The 19,557-nt window shown below is 37.4% G+C and overlaps 1 protein-coding gene across 1 annotated transcript; it reads left to right on the forward strand.

The window, feature by feature from the left end:
- Positions 1-17,873: 17,873 nt before the first annotated feature.
- B3galt1 (UDP-Gal:betaGlcNAc beta 1,3-galactosyltransferase, polypeptide 1) lies at positions 17,874-19,224 on the forward strand. Its single transcript, XM_013028575.1, has one exon. The coding sequence runs from the start codon at positions 18,032-18,034 to the stop codon at positions 19,010-19,012; it is 981 nt and encodes a 326-aa protein (XP_012884029.1). The 5' UTR covers positions 17,874-18,031; the 3' UTR covers positions 19,013-19,224.
- The last annotated feature ends 333 nt before the right edge of the window (positions 19,225-19,557 follow it).

A 19,557-nucleotide genomic window follows, 5' to 3' on the forward strand; every position in this document is an offset into this window, starting at 1 on the left:
TTCATTGAGAATGCCAGCTGGGTAAACATGACTGCCCTACCCGTTATACACAGGGTTGGAGCCCAGTGCAAGTTGACACAAGATCCTCATCTTTTCAACAGGAAGGTGGGCATGCCTAGTTCATTCACATCTGACATTTAATCATGTGAACTGCATTCCTGTCTGAATGGAGACCAAAGTTTGGGACATGACCTTTAGGTCGAGAAGACAATAGAATCAAACTTCTAATTTTGCAAGTCCTTCAAAGACGTGGAAAATATATGAATGCTCTTTCACCTTCTCCAATTAGCAAACCTGGCCACAATGGCATGGCCACACTTGCCTGAGCAGCATCTGAAAAACGTACAAATGAAATGTAACAGCCATCTAATGAGGGCCAAAGACCTCATCTAGCTACTTCCTTCTAAGAGAGAATGAGATGCACACACCAGGCTGATGCTTCACCAGCAGCCACTAAGCCATGTTCCTAATTAGGAAAGTAAAATGCCCCAAAGATCCAAGAAATCAGAATGAATACAGTAAGGATAGCTCTTGCAATTTTGTATTTGTCCATGGACTCTTTCAAGGAGAAGGAAAGATAAAACCAACCATAAAAATAAGAGGAAGGCCAACATGTTAAGTAATGTTTTGTTCCATAATATTTTCCCTTAAAAAAAAAAGTGTGTGTGTGTGTGTGTGTGTGTGTGTGTGTGTGTGTGTGTGGTCTCCTGGGGTTTGAGCTCAGGACCTAGCACTTGCCAGCCTGGCACTCATCACTTGAGCCGTGCCCAGAACCTTTTTGCTTTATTTCTTTATCATTCATTTGATACATTTTGCTGGGGCAAGCCTGGATCACAAGCCTCTAAACCCTCAACTCCTGACCTGTCTTATTGGTGAGATGGGTTTTTACTATGCTTTTGTCTGGGCTAGCTTTCAGAGAGCTTCCTGACCTGAACCTCTGGAATAGCTGAACTTACTGGTCTGAGGCATTACACAAGCATGTTTTTGGCATGTTTTTGTTTAAACACCAGAAACTATTAACCTGATTTGGTCCATATTTTTAAACACTGGAATAAAATGTGGTTTGGCATGTGTGTTAACAAAGCTGAAAAGGAGACCAAACTAATTAAAATTTATTCCTTGAACTAGACAACATGAAGACATCTATTATTACAAAAACAACTTTGTACAGAGAAAAGTAAGTACCTAATTTTTACATCTCTGTAAGACAATAAAAGGCAATGGTCAAAACAAAACAAAAATATGGAAGATCTTTCTGGTTAGTTCCTTAGATTTGAGCCTTAGTTTAAAATCCTGAAGAGAAATAGCAACTGCTATCTTAGATTACCCTTGTCATTGTCTTGGCAAGTGGCACACCACATATGAGCCATGACCTGCATCATGCAATGCATCTTCACTATTCTCACTCACATTTGTACACATTATTGAAATAAAACTTGTGATTACTCCCTAAATCAACTGCTTTAAAAATCCCATACATACAGTATAGGAAATGTTACCAGCCTCCATGACAGCTAATAGATTGCTTTAAAGCACTTATTTATGCTTATCATTTTCTTCAAATGTTAAAATTACAAATTGCTATTTATTAAACACTAAAATACAAGATAGATATCAACTTGAACTCTGGTTAACCACACTGATTACACAATATATAGTTTTAACACTTCCCAGCGGTGCCTCCTGGTCTTAGTCCCTTAACAAATGTTTCTTTGGAATTATTCACAAGACCTAAAAATCTCCAGAAGTAAAAACTGCATGTAGTTGCAGATTTTCTTTCCTTTCTTAATATTTTTATTTTATGATGTAGTTGTACACAGGAGTTGCCAATTCAACCAAGTGCCAATTTTCTTTAACACTCAATGCTTAGAGATAGCCAAGGTATGTCTAGTTGAGTCCCATCTGACTTCCTTTATTGGAAATATTATTTCAAGATGCATCACAGTTGAAGAAGCTAAGATGAAAAACACTAAGGTCCTCACAAGTTCCCATACATGAAATAGAGCTCCATTTAAATCAGAGAAATCTAGTCTTAAGCTCCTTCAGGGCACTCTGGATCAAGTATTCCCGAGAACTTCCATGGTAAATCTGCAGGTAAGAACCCTTCATTACTTATTTGGTGGGCAGGCCAAGTCAGGACTTGGCTTAGCTAAGTGCAGAATATCAGGATTACTGATTTCAGCCAAAGTGCCCCCGTGGCACTGAATATACCACAGAGGGTGCGAGTGATATGGACACTCATTCCAGGATAAGCCCTGATATGAACAAACAAAAAGACCCGAAAACAGGGAACTGTTTAATGCTGCTAAGATCCCAGATCCCATACTGTTTTCATCCCAGCTTCAGAAATATTGACTTGGTACTGTTGTCTGGACTTGATCCATATATTGTAGGTTTCAATGGCTTGTATTGTTCCTCTGAAATATTAGTGGCCCTGGAATAAGTTGTACTCACAGATTTATGAGCCAGGTTGGGAAGTTATGACTGTCACTAGAAGCACGAGTATGATTCCGGAAACTCCAGGCGACAGATCATTTTTGGTGCCTTTGTTCTTTGACACCACAATTGAGACATGTGAAGTTTCTAGGACAAGGCTCTGTAGAAGCAAGAACACTGCCATCTGTTCTAATAGTTGCTTTACTGCATTCTCTGAGAATGCTAATAGGGTAAACTTGGGAGAATAGGGAGCCTGTGAGACTAAATATCTAACCATGGAGGAATTATTATACAAATGGAGGATATATCAGACAGTGGCACTGAATGGCAGGAGACTACGTATTACCTGACTGTGCTACTTAAATGGGAAAATAGCACATGAAAGAGTACATACGATATCATCCCATATTTGCAAATGAAACTTTATAAAACCCAAGTAGAAAAATGTTTACATCCACTTGTCTACAGTGCTTCTATCTGCTTGATAAGAATTATGGTTGATATTTTTGTCTTTTCTGTTATTTTTCATTCTCCTAATTTTCTGTCTGGCACATGCATTATTTTGCATTATTTTAGTAGCACTGAAACAAAAGATCTCTCAAACATAAAGCATTAAAATGTAACGATAGAAGGGAAAGATTAAGAAAATTAAGAGTAAAGTTAAATAGATTTACAAGAGAATTTTTGTTTAAAATACTCAAGATTATGATGACCCCATTGAACATACAAAAATTATAACCAATCTCTCCTTGCTTAGACCTCCTTTTAACAAATAAAACTGTAGTAGTGCTGGGCACTACTCATGCCTGTACTCTCAGTTACTTAGCAGGCTGAGATCTGAGCATTGAAGTTTGAAGGTAACATAGTCATGAAAGTCTGTGAGACTCTTAATTCCAATTTACTTCCCAAAACTACAAGTAGAGCCGTGACTCAAGTGGCAGAGTGTAGCCTTGAGGAAAAAAATCAGAGGTAGCACCTAGGCCCTGAGTTCAAGCAGACCCAGGCTAGCACACACACACACACACACACGCACACACACACACACACACACACACACACACTGCAATAATGGCAAAAAGTTGATGATAGTCCTTTACTAGTCTAAAAGAGGGAAATCATGTACCATCTTACCTGCCAGTAGGACATAGCATTCCAAACTGTGCTTGTAGAATTTTCTTATAAAAACAAAATTATGCTATAGTCATGCTATAGCTCTATCTTGAGAACCTTACAGTAATAAATTCACATTAAAGGCTCTGATTCACTCTTCAGTTAATAAATCTGATGATCTCTATTGAATCCAGTGTTTCTACCCATTAGTATCTCACAGCCCAAAGTAATAAGACAGCATTTTGGAAAACTTCTTTCAGATCTCCATGCATATATTAATCCTACTAGACATTCAGCCAGAATACATGACAAATAATCATATGACTTCTAACATTTGCTCCAGGAACCATGCCTTCAAGCTCCTGAGTTGAGAGGCATTGCCACGTCTTTTTAATCATCTGGGAAAGACTTGTGCCCAGGAGACCATAGAACCCATTATGCAATTGTGTATCATGCCTGGAAAACTTTCCAGTTATTACATGGTTATTTTTTGCACTGTTCCTATTACCCCAAAATACAATCTATCATCTTAAATCTAGCAGTAAATGACTTGTATAGAATTTTCAAGCCTATTAAAATCAACTTAACAATAGCTCTGAAGGTAACTTCATGAACGAGCAACTTTAGCAGTGAAGTGATGTTGTCTCCAAACTTTTCAGTAGAGATATTCTTATCAGTGGCTTGAATGTGGCAGAAGCATCTTCTGAGGGAGGATTTCATGGAAGAATACCTATTGCAAATAATGGCTGTGGATATGGTAACCCAAGGTGAAAAACATTATTTGCATCACTTTATCACTCCTTAGAGATATAATTTACACATGTTACTGCTGTAGCTAGACAAGATGGATGTAATCACAAATGACCCACCACAATAGTAAGTCAGGTAATTTATAAAACCAGCTCAGAAAGACATTGAGAAAAGAATAATTCAAGGACTTGACAGGTGACAACCTGTGAAAAACTGAAATATATTCACCTCAACAAAGGTTCAAATTATACATTATATTTCCTGAATTTTTCTAATGTATATGATATGTATGTGTTTACAACCTTACACCAGGATTATTTCCCTAAACACAGTAACGTTGTGTTTTATTGAGAAATATATTTGTAATCTAGAAACATTATAATCCATTTGTATGAGTTCAGGAAGTAAATCAGAGGCAGAATTTTGACTTGAAAAGCATAGTAAAAATACTCTGGCATGGAAAGAAGGTATCATAGGCTCAAAACATAAAAGACTTTTTGGAGTGTTTTCCTAACACATCACAGAAATAATTGCTCTAAAATACAGTCTACTTATCTATAATATCTCAGCCAAAGACTCGTGCTGAAGTTACTATTGGATGGGAAACTACTGTCTGTACCTATCTATCTGGAAGCCATTTACTGAAATTATTTTTCATCAACTGCAATGTCTTTTGTACTGCGTTCTTTTGTTAAAGATAGCTATAATAATGAGAGTGATAAAAAGAGCAAGAAAGTAAATAAAACCTTTGCCCTTAGAGAGGTTATAGTTTATCAAAGAGATACAATTAAAAGAAACTGAGAAAATTAGCCTATTGATTGAGTCCTCTTTCTAGATGACAAAGGAAACATTCAGAAATACATTCAATGGTAAAGATTTGAGGGCAAATGAAAAATGAAAAAATTGGTGAAGGTAGAGTGGAGGGAAACATGATCAGTCCTTTTCAATTCTAATTATAGTCTACCACAAATTCAATAAATCCACTACATTGGAGAACTCTTTATGCTTGAGATAAATCAAATTATTTAATCTTTTTGTTTCTCTGCAAATACATTCACATTCCCATTTAATGTCTCCTCTCTGCAACTGATTGTCTCCAACTGATTATTTACTCTTCATCTAAAAATTTGAGCTCCAAGTCAAAGTTTATCTCTTCCATGAATCATCAAATCAAGAATTAACTATTTCAAGCAATACAGTGGCTCACACCTGAAATTCTAGCTACTCCAGAAATGTAGATCTGAATGATCTAGATTCAAAGCAAGCCAAAAGTTAGCAGTAAATAAAACCATCTCAAAAAAATAAGCCAAATGTGGCCATGCACCTATAATTGCAACTACATGAAAAATATAGGTAGAAGGAACATGGCTGAGGCTAGTCCCAGCCAAAAACAGACTTTATCTGAAAAAAAATTAACTAAAGCAAGTTGTAGAGCAGTTACCTAGCAAGTTCAAGAGCCTGAGTTCAATCCCCATTACTGCAAACACACACACACACACACACACACACACACATATATATATCAGTTGTAGTAACATATAGATTGTGCCTCAAATTATCTCTTCTTTCTTCCCATATAGGTAATAGTTAATGTATTTCTAAGCCTCTTGAAGATAAGGAGTTATTATTATCCTTAATTAGTTGTACATAAGGGTTTTGAGTCAATGTGTCAATTTATGAGTATAATGCCTCTTGATCAATGTCACCACTTCTATCATTTTGAATTTTAGTTTATATAGTACAATATTAATGAAGTTTAAATAGGATTGCCAAATATAATGAATAACTACAGAAGAAGCATCATGTCCATTTACACCACCAAAATAAGGATAGACTTTCCATCATCACTGGTATGCATGATTACAAACTAAAATTAATACATCATGAAAACTAAATGAATTTCCAGCCACTCTATGAGTATACTTCTAGGGGCCTGTTTTTAAATGTAGACAGTGTGGCTTTCAGTTAATTCAATTTGAAGGAAGGGGTGCAAGAACTATTTGAGATAGTCAATTATCATCCAGGGCAAGGTCATCTGAGACCAAGTCAAAACCTCATGCCATATATTTTTAGAAAAAAGAAAATAGAGTTTTCAAGTGAAATCCTCAACTTAAAGTGTTTCTCCTCACATGGCAATATATATATAGCTTTTTCCAAGATGAATAAAGTTCGGACTTACTTAATTCATGAAAGTTTGTAGTTCTCTTGAGCAATGTCAAAGTTACCAGAAATTAGTAAGAATGAAAACAAATCTATGTGCCATTTAAAAATATATCATGTGCCTCAAAACCAGTTTGAAAGTTCAATTATCTTCATCTCATTTTATACTTAAGGAAGTAGAGTGCTGAGTGCAGGGCTCGTTGTTGCAAATAACACAATCCACATTATCAAGCTAAGTGAAAAGGAACTTATTCAAAGGTGTGAAGTAGTTCACGGAATCTCTGGGAAGACAACTATGCCGCCACAACAATGGGCTATGAACAATGAAGCTAAGAAAATATTTGATACTTCTTTGGAGTTATTTTAGTGGACACATTGTTAAACCCACTGCTTTCCTTAACCACTATGATCTCTGTATTTGTTCGATGGGTATCTCAAGAGCTAAACACCTTTGTTGTTCCACATGCTTTCTAGGGTATTCCAGTCTCTAGAAAGTAGCAGTACCTTGTGTTGCTCACTCTTGCAACTATGTCTTGCCCTGAGGCATCTAATTGATAGAAATTAGGTCATTTGCCCTGATTGTAGTTGTAAAAGAGACTGGGAAGTTAAGTTTTGTACTTGGGATCTTTGGGGGGGGGGGAGAGAGGAGGCGGGGAGGGTGGAGCAAGATTGGAATGGGTGATGAGTTGGCTTCTTCCTTACCAAGTACTCCATAGGGGGAGAAGGTCTGGATCCCCAAGCACATAGCTAGTAAGTGTTAAAGTTTTCTAATATAAAATCTTATGGTTTTCTCAAGAGAAAAAGAAGTTCTTTTCCAGTAGCGTAGAGATTAGTAATTCATCTGGTCTTTAGAGCTTGCAATATACCTTAAGAACCGCTATTTTTTTTTTGATCCATTGTATGGATTGTGTGAGTTCCCAAAATCATTACCATTGGCTTTTGGGATGTTTTCATATTGAGAAGAGAGTAGCCGAGTGAATGGAGCACGCACACAAAATTAGTTCTTCATCCTTTGCCTCATTAAAAATACTGACTGATACATCTAAACTGTGAAACTATGAAACAGCACTCAGAGCCAAGGTGAGATGCAAGCCACTGTGAGTTCATTTATCCTACCTCTCACATCACATTATTCTTTTACTCACTCAAAGAAAATAAGCAAAAAAAAAGTTAATTTAACTCCATGTAAAAAGATGGCGTACACAACATAGCACAAAGGCACCCACATACACACACTTTACCATTTAATTCAAATCCAAGTTGATTCACTCAGTAGCTTGTGCAAGATGCTTAATCTCTCTGGGTTTCACTTTCCTCTTCTGTAAAATGGGAACCACTTACTCACTATTCGTAAGACTTCATGAACCATGGAATAACACCTTAGGAATTAGGTGCTGCAGTTTTCTTCTTCCCAGCCATGAGGATGGGAACACTTCTAAATGAAGAGACATGGGAAAGAATAGCAAGTGAGGTAATTCTCTCTGGTGGAGTTTTATTTGTATATTCCCACATGCAAAAAATAAAATAAAAGAAGAAAAGAAAGGACGATTTTCTTCTACAATTGACTTGTTTCCAATTATGCTTAGAGACCTTTCCTAAATTATACTTCTACAAAAATTTCAAATTGTCACATGGACTTTCAAATTATGTTCTAAAAGAAAGAGAAAGCATTTAACTTATCATTTCTTAGGGGAAAAAATCACCTGTACTGTCTGTCCAGGACATAGTAAAGAAATGACTATGAAAATGTAGTTTAAAATTTAATAAAAATAACCTCAGAATTTCAAGGAAAGTCATATCTAAAGGACCAAGAAAAATGTGCTTTGAATATGGCTTTTTATAATATTTTAACAGTTTCAGAAAGAGCCTGACATCTAAAATAGAAAGCAAAGTAAAACTTATGTCTATGTAAGCTAATTAAAAGCATAGAATCTTTTTTCCTCCTTTTTTTTTTCTATGACAGTACCAGAGTTTGAACTCAGGGACTTGTGTTTGTTAGGCTTGCGTTCTACCACTTGAGCCACAACTTGAGCCCAAGAACCATTTTCTTAACTTCTGTTTTCATTAACAAAACCTGTCTTATATTAGTCCTTGTTTAGTTTGTCTATGATACAAACTCACTGGTGCAAGAAATTGGACATAACACCTGTGCTCTGAAATATGTTTTCAACCAAGAAAAAATGACAAAGGAACGAAACTTCTCTTCAGTATCATCTTTAATTTATACCCTAGAAAGAGAGCAGTGGTAAGAGAGGAAAGGATAGAAAGGTTACTGGTCTCTGATCCACCCTTCTAGTGAACAGTGCTGGAAACCATTATTAGACACACTACTCTCCAGAGAGAGAGAGAGAGAGAGCAGCAGCTACTGCTGTGAATGGGGCCAGGTTTAGAATTGCTTTTGAGAATGCAGAGAGAGGAAGGGAGTGGCTTAACATGTCAAAGCTACTAACACCAGAAAGGCTCCCTTCAGAATGCTATCATGTGCCATGCTGATGGATAGATACACAATAGTTAAACAAGTGAAGGAATGGGGGAAACCAGCAGACAATGTTCCTTTAGGGGCTCTCTGGCTATGAAATCAAGAAGGAAAGTATGCCAGCACTTTGAAGGACATACCAGGGCCAAGAGAAGGTCTTCTTCTTCTTGCTGCTGCTGTTGTTCCTGTCATTTTCTCTCCCTTCCTTCCTTCCTTCCTTCCTTCCTTCCTTCCTTCCTTCCTTCCTTCCTTTCTTCCTTCCTTCCTTCCTCCCTTCCTTTCTTCCTTCTTTCCTGTTTTGCCAATTCTAGGGTTTGAACTCAAGACCTGGGCACTGAGCTTCTTTTGCTCAAGGCTGCCCTCTACTACTTGAGCCATAGTGTCACTTCTGGCTTTTCTGTTTATGTGGTATTGGGGTATCAAAATCAGGGATTCGTGCATGCTAGGGAGGCACTCTACCACTGAGCCACATTCCTAGTTATTCTTGTCATTTTCATAAGCAAAGGAATATCAGAGTTTCCTGAGACAAAAGAGGGCCTATTGGATATAAAGATCTTAAATAGGCCCTCTTTTGTCTCAGGAAACTCTGATATCCCCCAGGTATGAGGGTAGAATTACTGATTAGTGCAAAGGAATGCAATTTTGAAACTAAGAGAAATTTTGAGGAAAACCTGTTTCCCAGGTTTTGTGACAAATGTACATCTAAGACTTTTTCTTCTATTTCCAAGACTCTCTGACTATGAGACGTTAATTGGGCATAAGAGTAAAGATGATGGACAGTAATGAAAATGATGCAGGGGCAAAAAGTGAGGAAGTAACAAAGAACAAGAATTGAAAAGCAAAGGCAGAGAGAGAGAGAGATCAGAACTGTAAACCCTTATAAAATCTGAGATAGAGGAATGCAGCATGGTCTAAAACAAATTCAAGAGCTATGTTGATTGTGGCAAAGAATTCAAAGCATCAGAAGGGTAAAACTGCTCCAGCTGGATCTCTAACCATTGATGGATTAAAAGGAAGATAGATAAAAAGGAAGTTGTAAAGGAAGTTGGGGGAGGGGGTTATAGCTAAATGAAATCTCAAACATAAAACAGTAGGCCAGTGCAGAAGAGCAAACAGTCATGAATAGGCTGTGTGGAGTGATGCTGTAGGCTGGAAGGGCAGTAGAAACTGATTAAGAAAGTCATATCTGTAACCCACTTTTCACATAGAAGAAGGTGTGTTAACAGGGCTATACTCTGCTAAACAAATCTGTTGGTCTCCATCCCCTAGGTTTTCCTTTCTGTATATTTCTATAACCATTTCTGTTGAAAATTGATATGTCCCTTGCTTATGTGATTAAGTAATGACACTGTAATATTACATTGCAAATAAGTACCATTACAGCATGAAAAGCCAATAGGAAATAAAAGTACAAAGTTATATTGTATGTTGGCTTTTTCTCAAATTTCTGTAAAATAATCGTGGTATAACCATTTCCAGCTCTTTTGGTATACACACAATGTTAAGTATGGATATATATATACATATATATATGTATATATATATATATACACACACACATAGATATATACATAGATATGTGCTATTCTGGAGGCTAAATCTATAGACTTTTAAATTGTGCATTTATTTTCAAAAGAAATTCTAATTCTATTTCACTTAGTGCTAATAATAAATAGGCATAATGATGCTTTCTTTTAGCCTGTGTACTCCCATTTTTTCACTCCTTGTGAAAGAGGTTTTTATTTAAGCATTATAAAATAAAACTGAAAGCTTCTTCTGGAAACAGTCAACTAGAGATGCCAAGTTTTATTTTTCTCCTTTTGAGCAACAGCCAAGTAAGAAAATTGCTTTTGCACCAATTAGTCAAGATGCATTGGCTGATCATTCCTCATGAAACATTTTACAGGCAATCCTTCCTGGGTTTGTCTTTATTTATCATGTTTATCTTATTAATGGCAGTGCTTTACTTTCACATGGTACTACGTGGCCTATAAAGTATTTTCAAATACACTGTCTTATTTGATCTTTACAATAACCCTGCAAAGAAAGCATGACCAGATGTTATCATTCATTTGGTAGGTAAAGAGACAGAGGCATAGATTTCCCCGAATTCAAAGCTGATGACTTAAACTCTAGCTACTAAATCCAGGTCTTGCAGTACTGTAAGACTGCATGCCTATAAAATGATTTCCACTGAAAGCAGCTACATAAAATTATTTGGGGCCATTACAGAGTCTAATAAATTACTATCATATAAAATTATTCACATTAAAAAACAAAAGGAAAGGAAAGAAAAATGCAAATTCTCTTACATGTTTTATTCGCTGCTCTTTGGAACTAAGCTCATTCCTGTGAAATATGACCTATAATAATATTACATTTACATGATGAGAAATATCTCCCTAGACTTGATGTGTTATAGATTGTAAACACACTAACATCGTTCTGGTTTCTAAAGATATCCATTCTATCAGCCCATCCCTTCCCCCAGAATGCTCCAGATGATAAAATGAATACTCTTTCAGTATCATGTAGCTCATCATTTTAAAATTCTCCAGCTGTTGTTTACATTAGATGCCTTTCCTCTCGTCCTCTTGCACATTTCTAATAAAAAAAATTGACATTTTTTAAAGCCCCAGTAGAAAAGCTCCACCCGAGGCCCATATCATCACCAAGCTTCTGGGCACCTATGATTAAATAAGTGATTGCTCTGCTTGTCTTTAAAAATATGTCTTCTAGAAGGCAGTGAGGACACAGCAGCTATCACTGCAAAGGAAGCCTAGCATTTCTTTTAAATAATGAGATATCCTCATTTTCATTTTTCCCTGAGAGGATTGTAGCAATGTTAATTTTTTTTTCTCTGAATTTTGGAACTAGGGCAATACACTGATTTGAAGAAAGCTGTAATCTTCCCTTCTAATTTGAAGAGTACATTCCCTTCCGTGAAATAGAGTGTGGCTTTCAGAATAGCAAGCACCCTGAGCCCACACAAAGACGTCTGTACCTGACCACTCCTCTCTCAAGTTAGCCCCATTCTTCTAAATGCAAGGATTTATACAGACCTTTTCAATAAATGTCAAGGTATATTGAACTGAAAAGGGAGAAAGGTTCGAATCATTTCTAGCGGATTTGAGAAGGAAATGATTTCAAGTGCTGAGTGGTGATGGATATTAACTTCTGCTTTATGCTGCTTTTTCCTTGCACATGATCTATTGGCTAAGTTCTATTCTGAACTCTTTGAGAGGAGTCATAATTAAAGGTTTAAAAAGGAACAAATGAGCTCTTAGTCTATCAGAGGCAGAGGAGTCAGAATGCTTCCTTCCATGAACATTCAGGGATTTTTAAGTACTGTTGGCATAGTTCCTTCCACCAGCAAGAGGGCTTACTTCAAGAGAGGCTAGGAGCACAAAGCCAGCCTTCTGTGACTTGGAGAGATAGTAAGTTAGCAAGCTGGATAGCAAAATGGTTTGTGAAATTCTACCTTCAAGGACTATTATCTAGTGTTAATAATGCTTTATTTCTTCCTCTCCTTTGCTTATTTACACCATAATTACAAGAATGAGAGAAAGGGAGGGAGTTCGGCATGAAGATAGCCATATGTCAAATTAATGCAGCCAACTAGAAGCTCCAGCCTTTGGGGCTCATTTATCAATTAGTTCTGTTACAGCATAAGTTCTTGTATTTCCCTATAGAATGGAGATACTTTGATTTCACTCACACACCTGCTCTGAGGAAAGTCGTCTGAGATCAAAACATTTTTCCAAAAAGAGCTTGTATCCTACTTAATATGATTATGTACTATACAATCAGCATCTCACCCACTTTCAGAACATTTCCTAAAGGTGAGAGATTACTCCTTCCTTCTTTCTTTCCTTCCTTCCTCCCTTCTTCCCTCCCTTCCTTTCTTTTCTTCCTTCCTTTTATTTTTCTTTCTCTGACTATTTGCCTGTCTTAATTCTCTTTGAATGACTTTGCCTCTTTCAGCTGCTTTACTTTCCTTCATAATTTTTAATTTTATATAGCTTCTATGTCAAAACTATTTTCGCAGTGTCATGCAGTCTATAAATATTCAAAATTAGCTCTGAGTAACAGAAAAACAGATTGTATATGGGATAGGAAAATTAGAAGCCAGTATCACAGGATCTATTGGTTTAGAAATGGCCTTCTGTCTGCGTTTATCTTTCTCAACTAATATAAGTTTTTAACAGAGAATGTGACAGAAGTAAGAACAACTTAGGGCTATTCATATTCTTCATATGGTCTGAAAGTGGACTAGCTATTTAAAAATCTAAAATGAAGCTGGATATAAGTGGTTCACGCCTGTAATTCTAGCGACTCTGGAGCCTGAGGTCTGAGGATCACAGTTTGAAGCCAGCCCAGGCAGAAAAGTCCCCATGAAACTCTTCTCTCCAATTAGCCACTCAAAAACTGAAAGCAGAGCTGTGTCTCAAAGTGGTAGAGCACTGTCCTTGAGCAAAAGAGCTCAAGGACAGTGGGTAGGCTCTGGGCTCAAGCCCCACACTGACAAAAAATATTGAAAATAAATCTTTATGTCCATTTTCACATTTGCATTTCACTTTTCTTTGAATTATAATTATAATTTTTTTTCACTTTTTGAAAGTTAGTTTACCAAACTTGATTAGACACTGGTGGCTCACACCTGTAATCCTATCTACTCAGGGCCTGAGATCCAAAGGACTAAGGTTCAAAGCCAGCCCAGGCAGAAACTCTATCTCCAAAATATTCAACAACAAAAATAACAGGTTGAAGGTGTGAAGCAAGTGATAGAGTGCCAGCCATGGAAGGAAGCAAGGGAAGCAGTCGATTTACTAAAATCAAAGCTGGTCATATACCACCTCAGATCAGGAAACTTAAATATGAAGAAGGAATGTCTCTAGAACAAAGTATTTCATTTTGCTTTTACCAAAGAAAGTAGAAGACATAAGCTGAAATGTGTCTCATCCAAGATACACACTGAAGTCTTAACCCTTGGGCCTCAGAATGTGACATTATTTGGAAAACTGATCTTTACAGGAATAATGAAGTTTAAATGAGGTCATTAAGTTGGGTCATAATTCAATATGACTGCTATCCTTATTAGGAGAAGGTGAGACATGGGATAAACACATAGAAACAACACCACATACAGATAAAAGCAGAGATCCAGCTGAAACAGTCAGTAGCTACAGGATGCCAAAAACGTGACAGCAAACTACCAGAAGCTAGGGGAGAGACATAGAACAGATTCTCTCTCACAGCCTTCAGAAGGAACTTATCCTTCCAAAACTTTCTCAGACTTGTCAGACCTGTGAGGCAGTAAATCGATGTTCAGCTACTCAGTTTGCAGAACTGCAAAGTCATAGTGGGTCATCTGTGGCTCCAGATGGTGGAGGCATCCATAGGAGTGGCCAGAGTGACTGCAGCTAGGAGAGACAGACAAGATGATCCAAGAGCTGAAGGAGGGCAGAGGTCAAAATTAGAAAGGTGTTCTCAGTGAAGTGTGAGCAATAAAGAACCAATTACTGGAGACAAAAATGAACTAAAAGAGCCAAAGTCTGAATCAGAAATAACAAGGCTTGCTGTTCTCTGCCAAGATGGCGCTTCTTTAAAAGAGTGACCAATTTATCTGAAGCAGCAACTCTCCTCTACGCACCTTTATTCAGTTTGTGTCCCATTAGGTCACTTGATTTGCTATGGGGCACTACTGGACACTAATTTTTTTTACCTCTCCCTCCTAGAAAGTAAGTTACCACATGCATGTCTTACCACTCTAGTGCCTAACACTTTGTACGTGCTGGGTGCATTATTGACAAGCAAATGAAGGTTTCATGCAAAGGAAAGCAGAACCTAAAGATACTGTATTCTTGCAGAAATCTGAGGGTATGAGCAAACCATTTGGAAAGACCCCTAAAGCCAGGTGAAGGAAGCTGAAATGATAGTCCTGCCAATACAGTGTAAGTGACAACCCAAGATATTGGAAATACAGGTTGCCTTGTACCTGCCTATACTGGTCAGAGTTCCCCAGGGACACAGAACAAATAAGGCACGTGTAGCTATTCAGACAGATTTTATTAGGTGGGATTGCCCCCATGAGATTATGAAGGTTCTTTGCTCTCCATTAAGGCCAAGAAAAGCTGGTGGAATGGTTCCAGTCTAAATCCAGTCCTGACAGTCAGAGGAACCAATATTGAAAATCCCATTCTGAATCTGAGAGTGCTTGTGTCCAGAAAAGGGATGTCTCAGTCCAAGCAGAGATACATCTGTTCTTCCTCTACTTCTTTATTCAATTCAGCTTCTCAACAGATTGGGCAAAACCCACCTGTATTAGTGAGGGAGAATTTTTCCCCTCACTGTAACAATTCACATGCTAATCTCTTCCAGAAACATTCTCACAGACACACATCAAATAAGGTTTTATCAGTTGTCTGGTCACCTCTTAGTCCAGTCAAGTTTTTCATATAAGTAATAGCACACTTTCTGTACCAGAATGGACACAGATACCCAAGTTTGCAGAGATCACCACAATCACTGCACACCTTCTCATAGGCCTTACTTCTGGCTAGACAAGACTTCAGTTTTTTTCAATAAATTACCCAAAATAACAGACAATCCACTTCACCATTTCTAGGAGAAACATGTGCTTCTTAAATGGAAAATTCTGCCCCATTAACTTCCTGAAAGGTGAGGGTGGATATTTACTGGAGAGTTCTGTGAATGAGCTAATCTACAATACAGTAAGGCCCTCAGGGGGAAAATCCTTCAAGTGTTCTAGTTGAATATTCCTATTTGGAGGGATTTGTATTCAACACATGACAAGTTAATGCGTTGTCATTGTCTTGTGGTTGTGGCAAAGCTGCTAAAAGAAATGACAAACATTAAGTGTTCAATTTTCTATTTCACTGATACATTAACTTGCCTGTTAAAGAAGATTTTTTTAAAGCTGTAAAACTGAAAAGAACCAACCCGAAGATTCAGTGCCTCCCCTAGCTAGAACTTCCCAGCTGACTTTTATTAGTTTGAGATTTTTATTTTGACTTTTCAAAGTTTTCAAAGAAGGAAAAAGATTTCCCTAACAGGAGAAAATCGGTATTATAAACTCAATTACCTGAATGAATAACCTGAAACATTGAGAGCAGTTGTAGGAATTTAAAATAATGGATTGATCAGTTTGGGCTTGGTGGCTCACACCTGTAATCACACCTACTCAGTAGACTGAAGCAGTAAGATTGGGAGGTTGGGGCCAGCCTGGAAAAAGTTAGTGAAACTGATACAGACACAGATTTAAAAAGAAAAAAGGCTGGGAGTGTGGCTGTTGGTAGCATGTTTACCTAGCATGAACTGATGAGCTCTTTGACCTATTAACTCCTCATCTTTGCATCCTAATACCATCTACCTGTATGGAAAACTTCCACCAGAAACTCAAATCACCTGGTAGTGATTAAAAAGACCTTTAAGGTATTCTTATCTTGTTCTTGTTTTCTATTTAAGACCACTTAGACAAAGAAAATCTGAATCACAAATTAATATTATTCAATGAGTAAACCAATTATTCTGTCCCATTACCAACCACTCCATACAATATATATATATATATATATATATATATATATAAAATTAATCTTTACAGTTCAGTGTATCATCAGACTCTTGTCTTTAGTAGCGTTTCTATTGCTTGTCTAATATGCACCATATAGTAGTCAATTAACTCTTTGCTTAGACAAGAGTAAGCACTTTGTCTCTGTGCTGCCCATTGTGTCTTTCCATGCACAGATGCATGATTTTCAACATAATCACAGTTATATTCCTTAAACATAGTCTGCCCTAAAGCAGATAGATTTCTTAGAAGGAAACTTCATTGAAATTGCTATTATCTATTACCTCTGCCTTCTAAAACTACTACTACCTTCTTCTTTAACTAGGAAAGAAGAAAATTTTACATGACTGGACTTTGTAACCTAGCATATATATTTGACTGGGATAAAGTTTAAAAGTTCTGGAAAGCATGAGAAGTTCTAGAAAAAATTAGTATTCTAAAGGACAAGTTTTTAATTTGACCTTCACTTTGAATCTTTTACCATATTTTCATTGAATGGATGACCATGAATTATTGCTCTCATTCTATTTGTGTATGGTCTATGGGCAAATGCAACTAAGCAAAATGAACTAATATGGGCCAGTGTAATTTCTTCAAGAAAGGATAAGGGTGAGTTGTTGAAAATCATTGAAAGGCACATCATGTAGACCAACTCCAAGATAAATGCCACCAGCTGTCTGGACCATTACTTGAGAGATGGTTTCCATGTTCTCAGTGTGAAGCCTCGTAGATAAACATAATTGTTAGCTGTGCTGTGAGAGCCACAAAGTTGGGAACCCATGGGAACTGCTTTTACATTTGAGCCTATAGAGGCACCTGTTATGTTAGCAAAGGTTTTCCAGTAGTGATCAACAAGTTTAGAGTTATAGAAAGCAAATAAATCTTGAAAATTGATTCCTTCAGAATCAAACAAAAACTCAGACTTGGAAAAATGAAAAAGAAAGCTGAGGCCATGTGTGTGGGCCACTCTTGTCTAATTTAACTACAAAGAATCCCTGCTCAGATGGGAATACTATTTAACATTTTTGAGTATTCAGTTCACTTCATATTCATCTAGAACTTGTTGTCAACCTATTTGTTTGTTGGATATGAATATGAATTAGCAATATATGTCAAGAGGAAAAGAAAAGGGAGTATGTCACGCAGTTTTAGGACTTACAGAAATTAATGATCACATTTGTTTTTGTAATCCTTACACTTGTATTATACTTATTCAAGGATGCAAGAATGACTTATGTGGATCTGAACAAAAACTGTATTTTATTGATTTTTGCAGAGTTAAGAGGAAGATTTATGAGGCATGGAGCCTTTCATCAGATTTGGAAGAAAGTAGAGTGGATGCAGAGGTGCCAGACTGCCGCTAAGGTCCATGGACAATCCCCAACCCACTCTTCTCTATCCAACTTTCAGATTTATGAGTAATATGCTGTCTTTGCAAGATCATCTGAAACTAGTGCCGAGAAGGTATAATCTTCAATCCTTGGAATAGACGTGCTCTCAGGACAATGGCTTCAAAGGTCTCCTGTTTATATGTTTTGACGGTTGTGTGCTGGGCCAGCGCTCTGTGGTATTTGAGCGTAACTCGTCCAACTTCTTCCTATACGGGCTCCAAGCCATTCAGCCATCTCACAGTGGCTAGGAAAAACTTTACCTTTGGCAACATAAGAACTCGACCTATAAACCCACATTCTTTTGAATTTCTTATAAATGAGCCCACCAAATGTGAGAAAAACATTCCTTTCCTTGTGATCCTCATCAGCACCACTCACAAAGAATTTGATGCCCGCCAGGCCATCCGGGAGACCTGGGGGGATGAGAATAACTTTAAAGGGATCAAGATAGCCACACTCTTCCTCCTGGGCAAGAACTCAGATCCCGTCCTGAACCAGATGGTGGAGCAAGAGAGCCAGATCTTTCATGACATCATCGTGGAGGACTTCATTGATTCCTACCACAACCTCACCCTGAAAACATTAATGGGCATGAGGTGGGTAGCCACTTTCTGTTCAAAAGCCAAGTACATCATGAAAACAGACAGTGACATTTTTGTAAACATGGATAACCTTATTTATAAACTCCTGAAACCTTCTACCAAGCCAAGAAGAAGGTACTTTACTGGCTATGTCATCAATGGGGGGCCCATCCGAGATGTTCGCAGTAAGTGGTATATGCCCAGGGATTTGTACCCTGACAGCAACTACCCGCCATTCTGTTCGGGGACTGGGTATATCTTTTCAGCCGATGTGGCTGAACTTATTTACAAGACCTCACTCCACACCAGGCTGCTTCACCTAGAAGATGTGTATGTGGGATTGTGTCTTCGAAAATTAGGCATACATCCCTTCCAGAACAGTGGCTTCAATCATTGGAAAATGGCCTACAGTTTGTGTAGGTATCGCCGTGTTATCACCGTGCATCAGATCTCTCCAGAAGAAATGCACAGAATCTGGAATGACATGTCAAGCAAGAAACATCTCAGATGTTAGGATTTTTATCCGTGTAAATATATGTTTCTTTCCTTTTTTTAAAGAAATGTGGCCTAAGATGTTGGGATTTTACAGGTGTCACTGGGGAAAATGAACCAGTGAAGGGGTTTTGTAAAATTTTTGCTTCCCACTCGAAGTTCCTCTCTTGGATTATCAATTTATAATTGTTAGGCTCTGGTCATAGAAACATTGAGTGAGAAGGGCCAGTTCTATTCTCAGTCCTAAAATACTGCTATTTATCTAAAAAATAAAGTGACAAACAACTCCTAGGTCCATTGTGCATCCTGAGATAAAAATCAAATGCAGAAAATTAAAACTCACAGTAATGTCTTCATGCACCTCTGAAAAAATAAGTAAGCAAGTAACTCTTCTATTTAAAAAAGTTTCAGAAACAATGCACAGTGAGGAAGACATACTGAAAGTGATTATGAATGTTGTGTATGTCATTGTTACATTAAATTTTTACATATAGTGTCATATAATATGTACAGTAATTGTGGTTCCACCAAGAATTGAACTTCTTCACACTGGCAGGGAGACTGCAG

The sequence above is a fragment of the Dipodomys ordii genome, unplaced genomic scaffold (assembly GCF_000151885.1).
Source record: "Dipodomys ordii isolate 6190 unplaced genomic scaffold, Dord_2.0 Scaffold5, whole genome shotgun sequence".
Lineage (NCBI taxonomy): Eukaryota > Metazoa > Chordata > Mammalia > Rodentia > Heteromyidae > Dipodomys > Dipodomys ordii.

Coding starts and splice junctions, on each gene's coding strand:
- B3galt1 (XM_013028575.1), top strand. CDS start 18,032: ATGGCTTCAAAGGTCTCCTGTTTATATGTTTTGACGGTTGTGTGCTGG.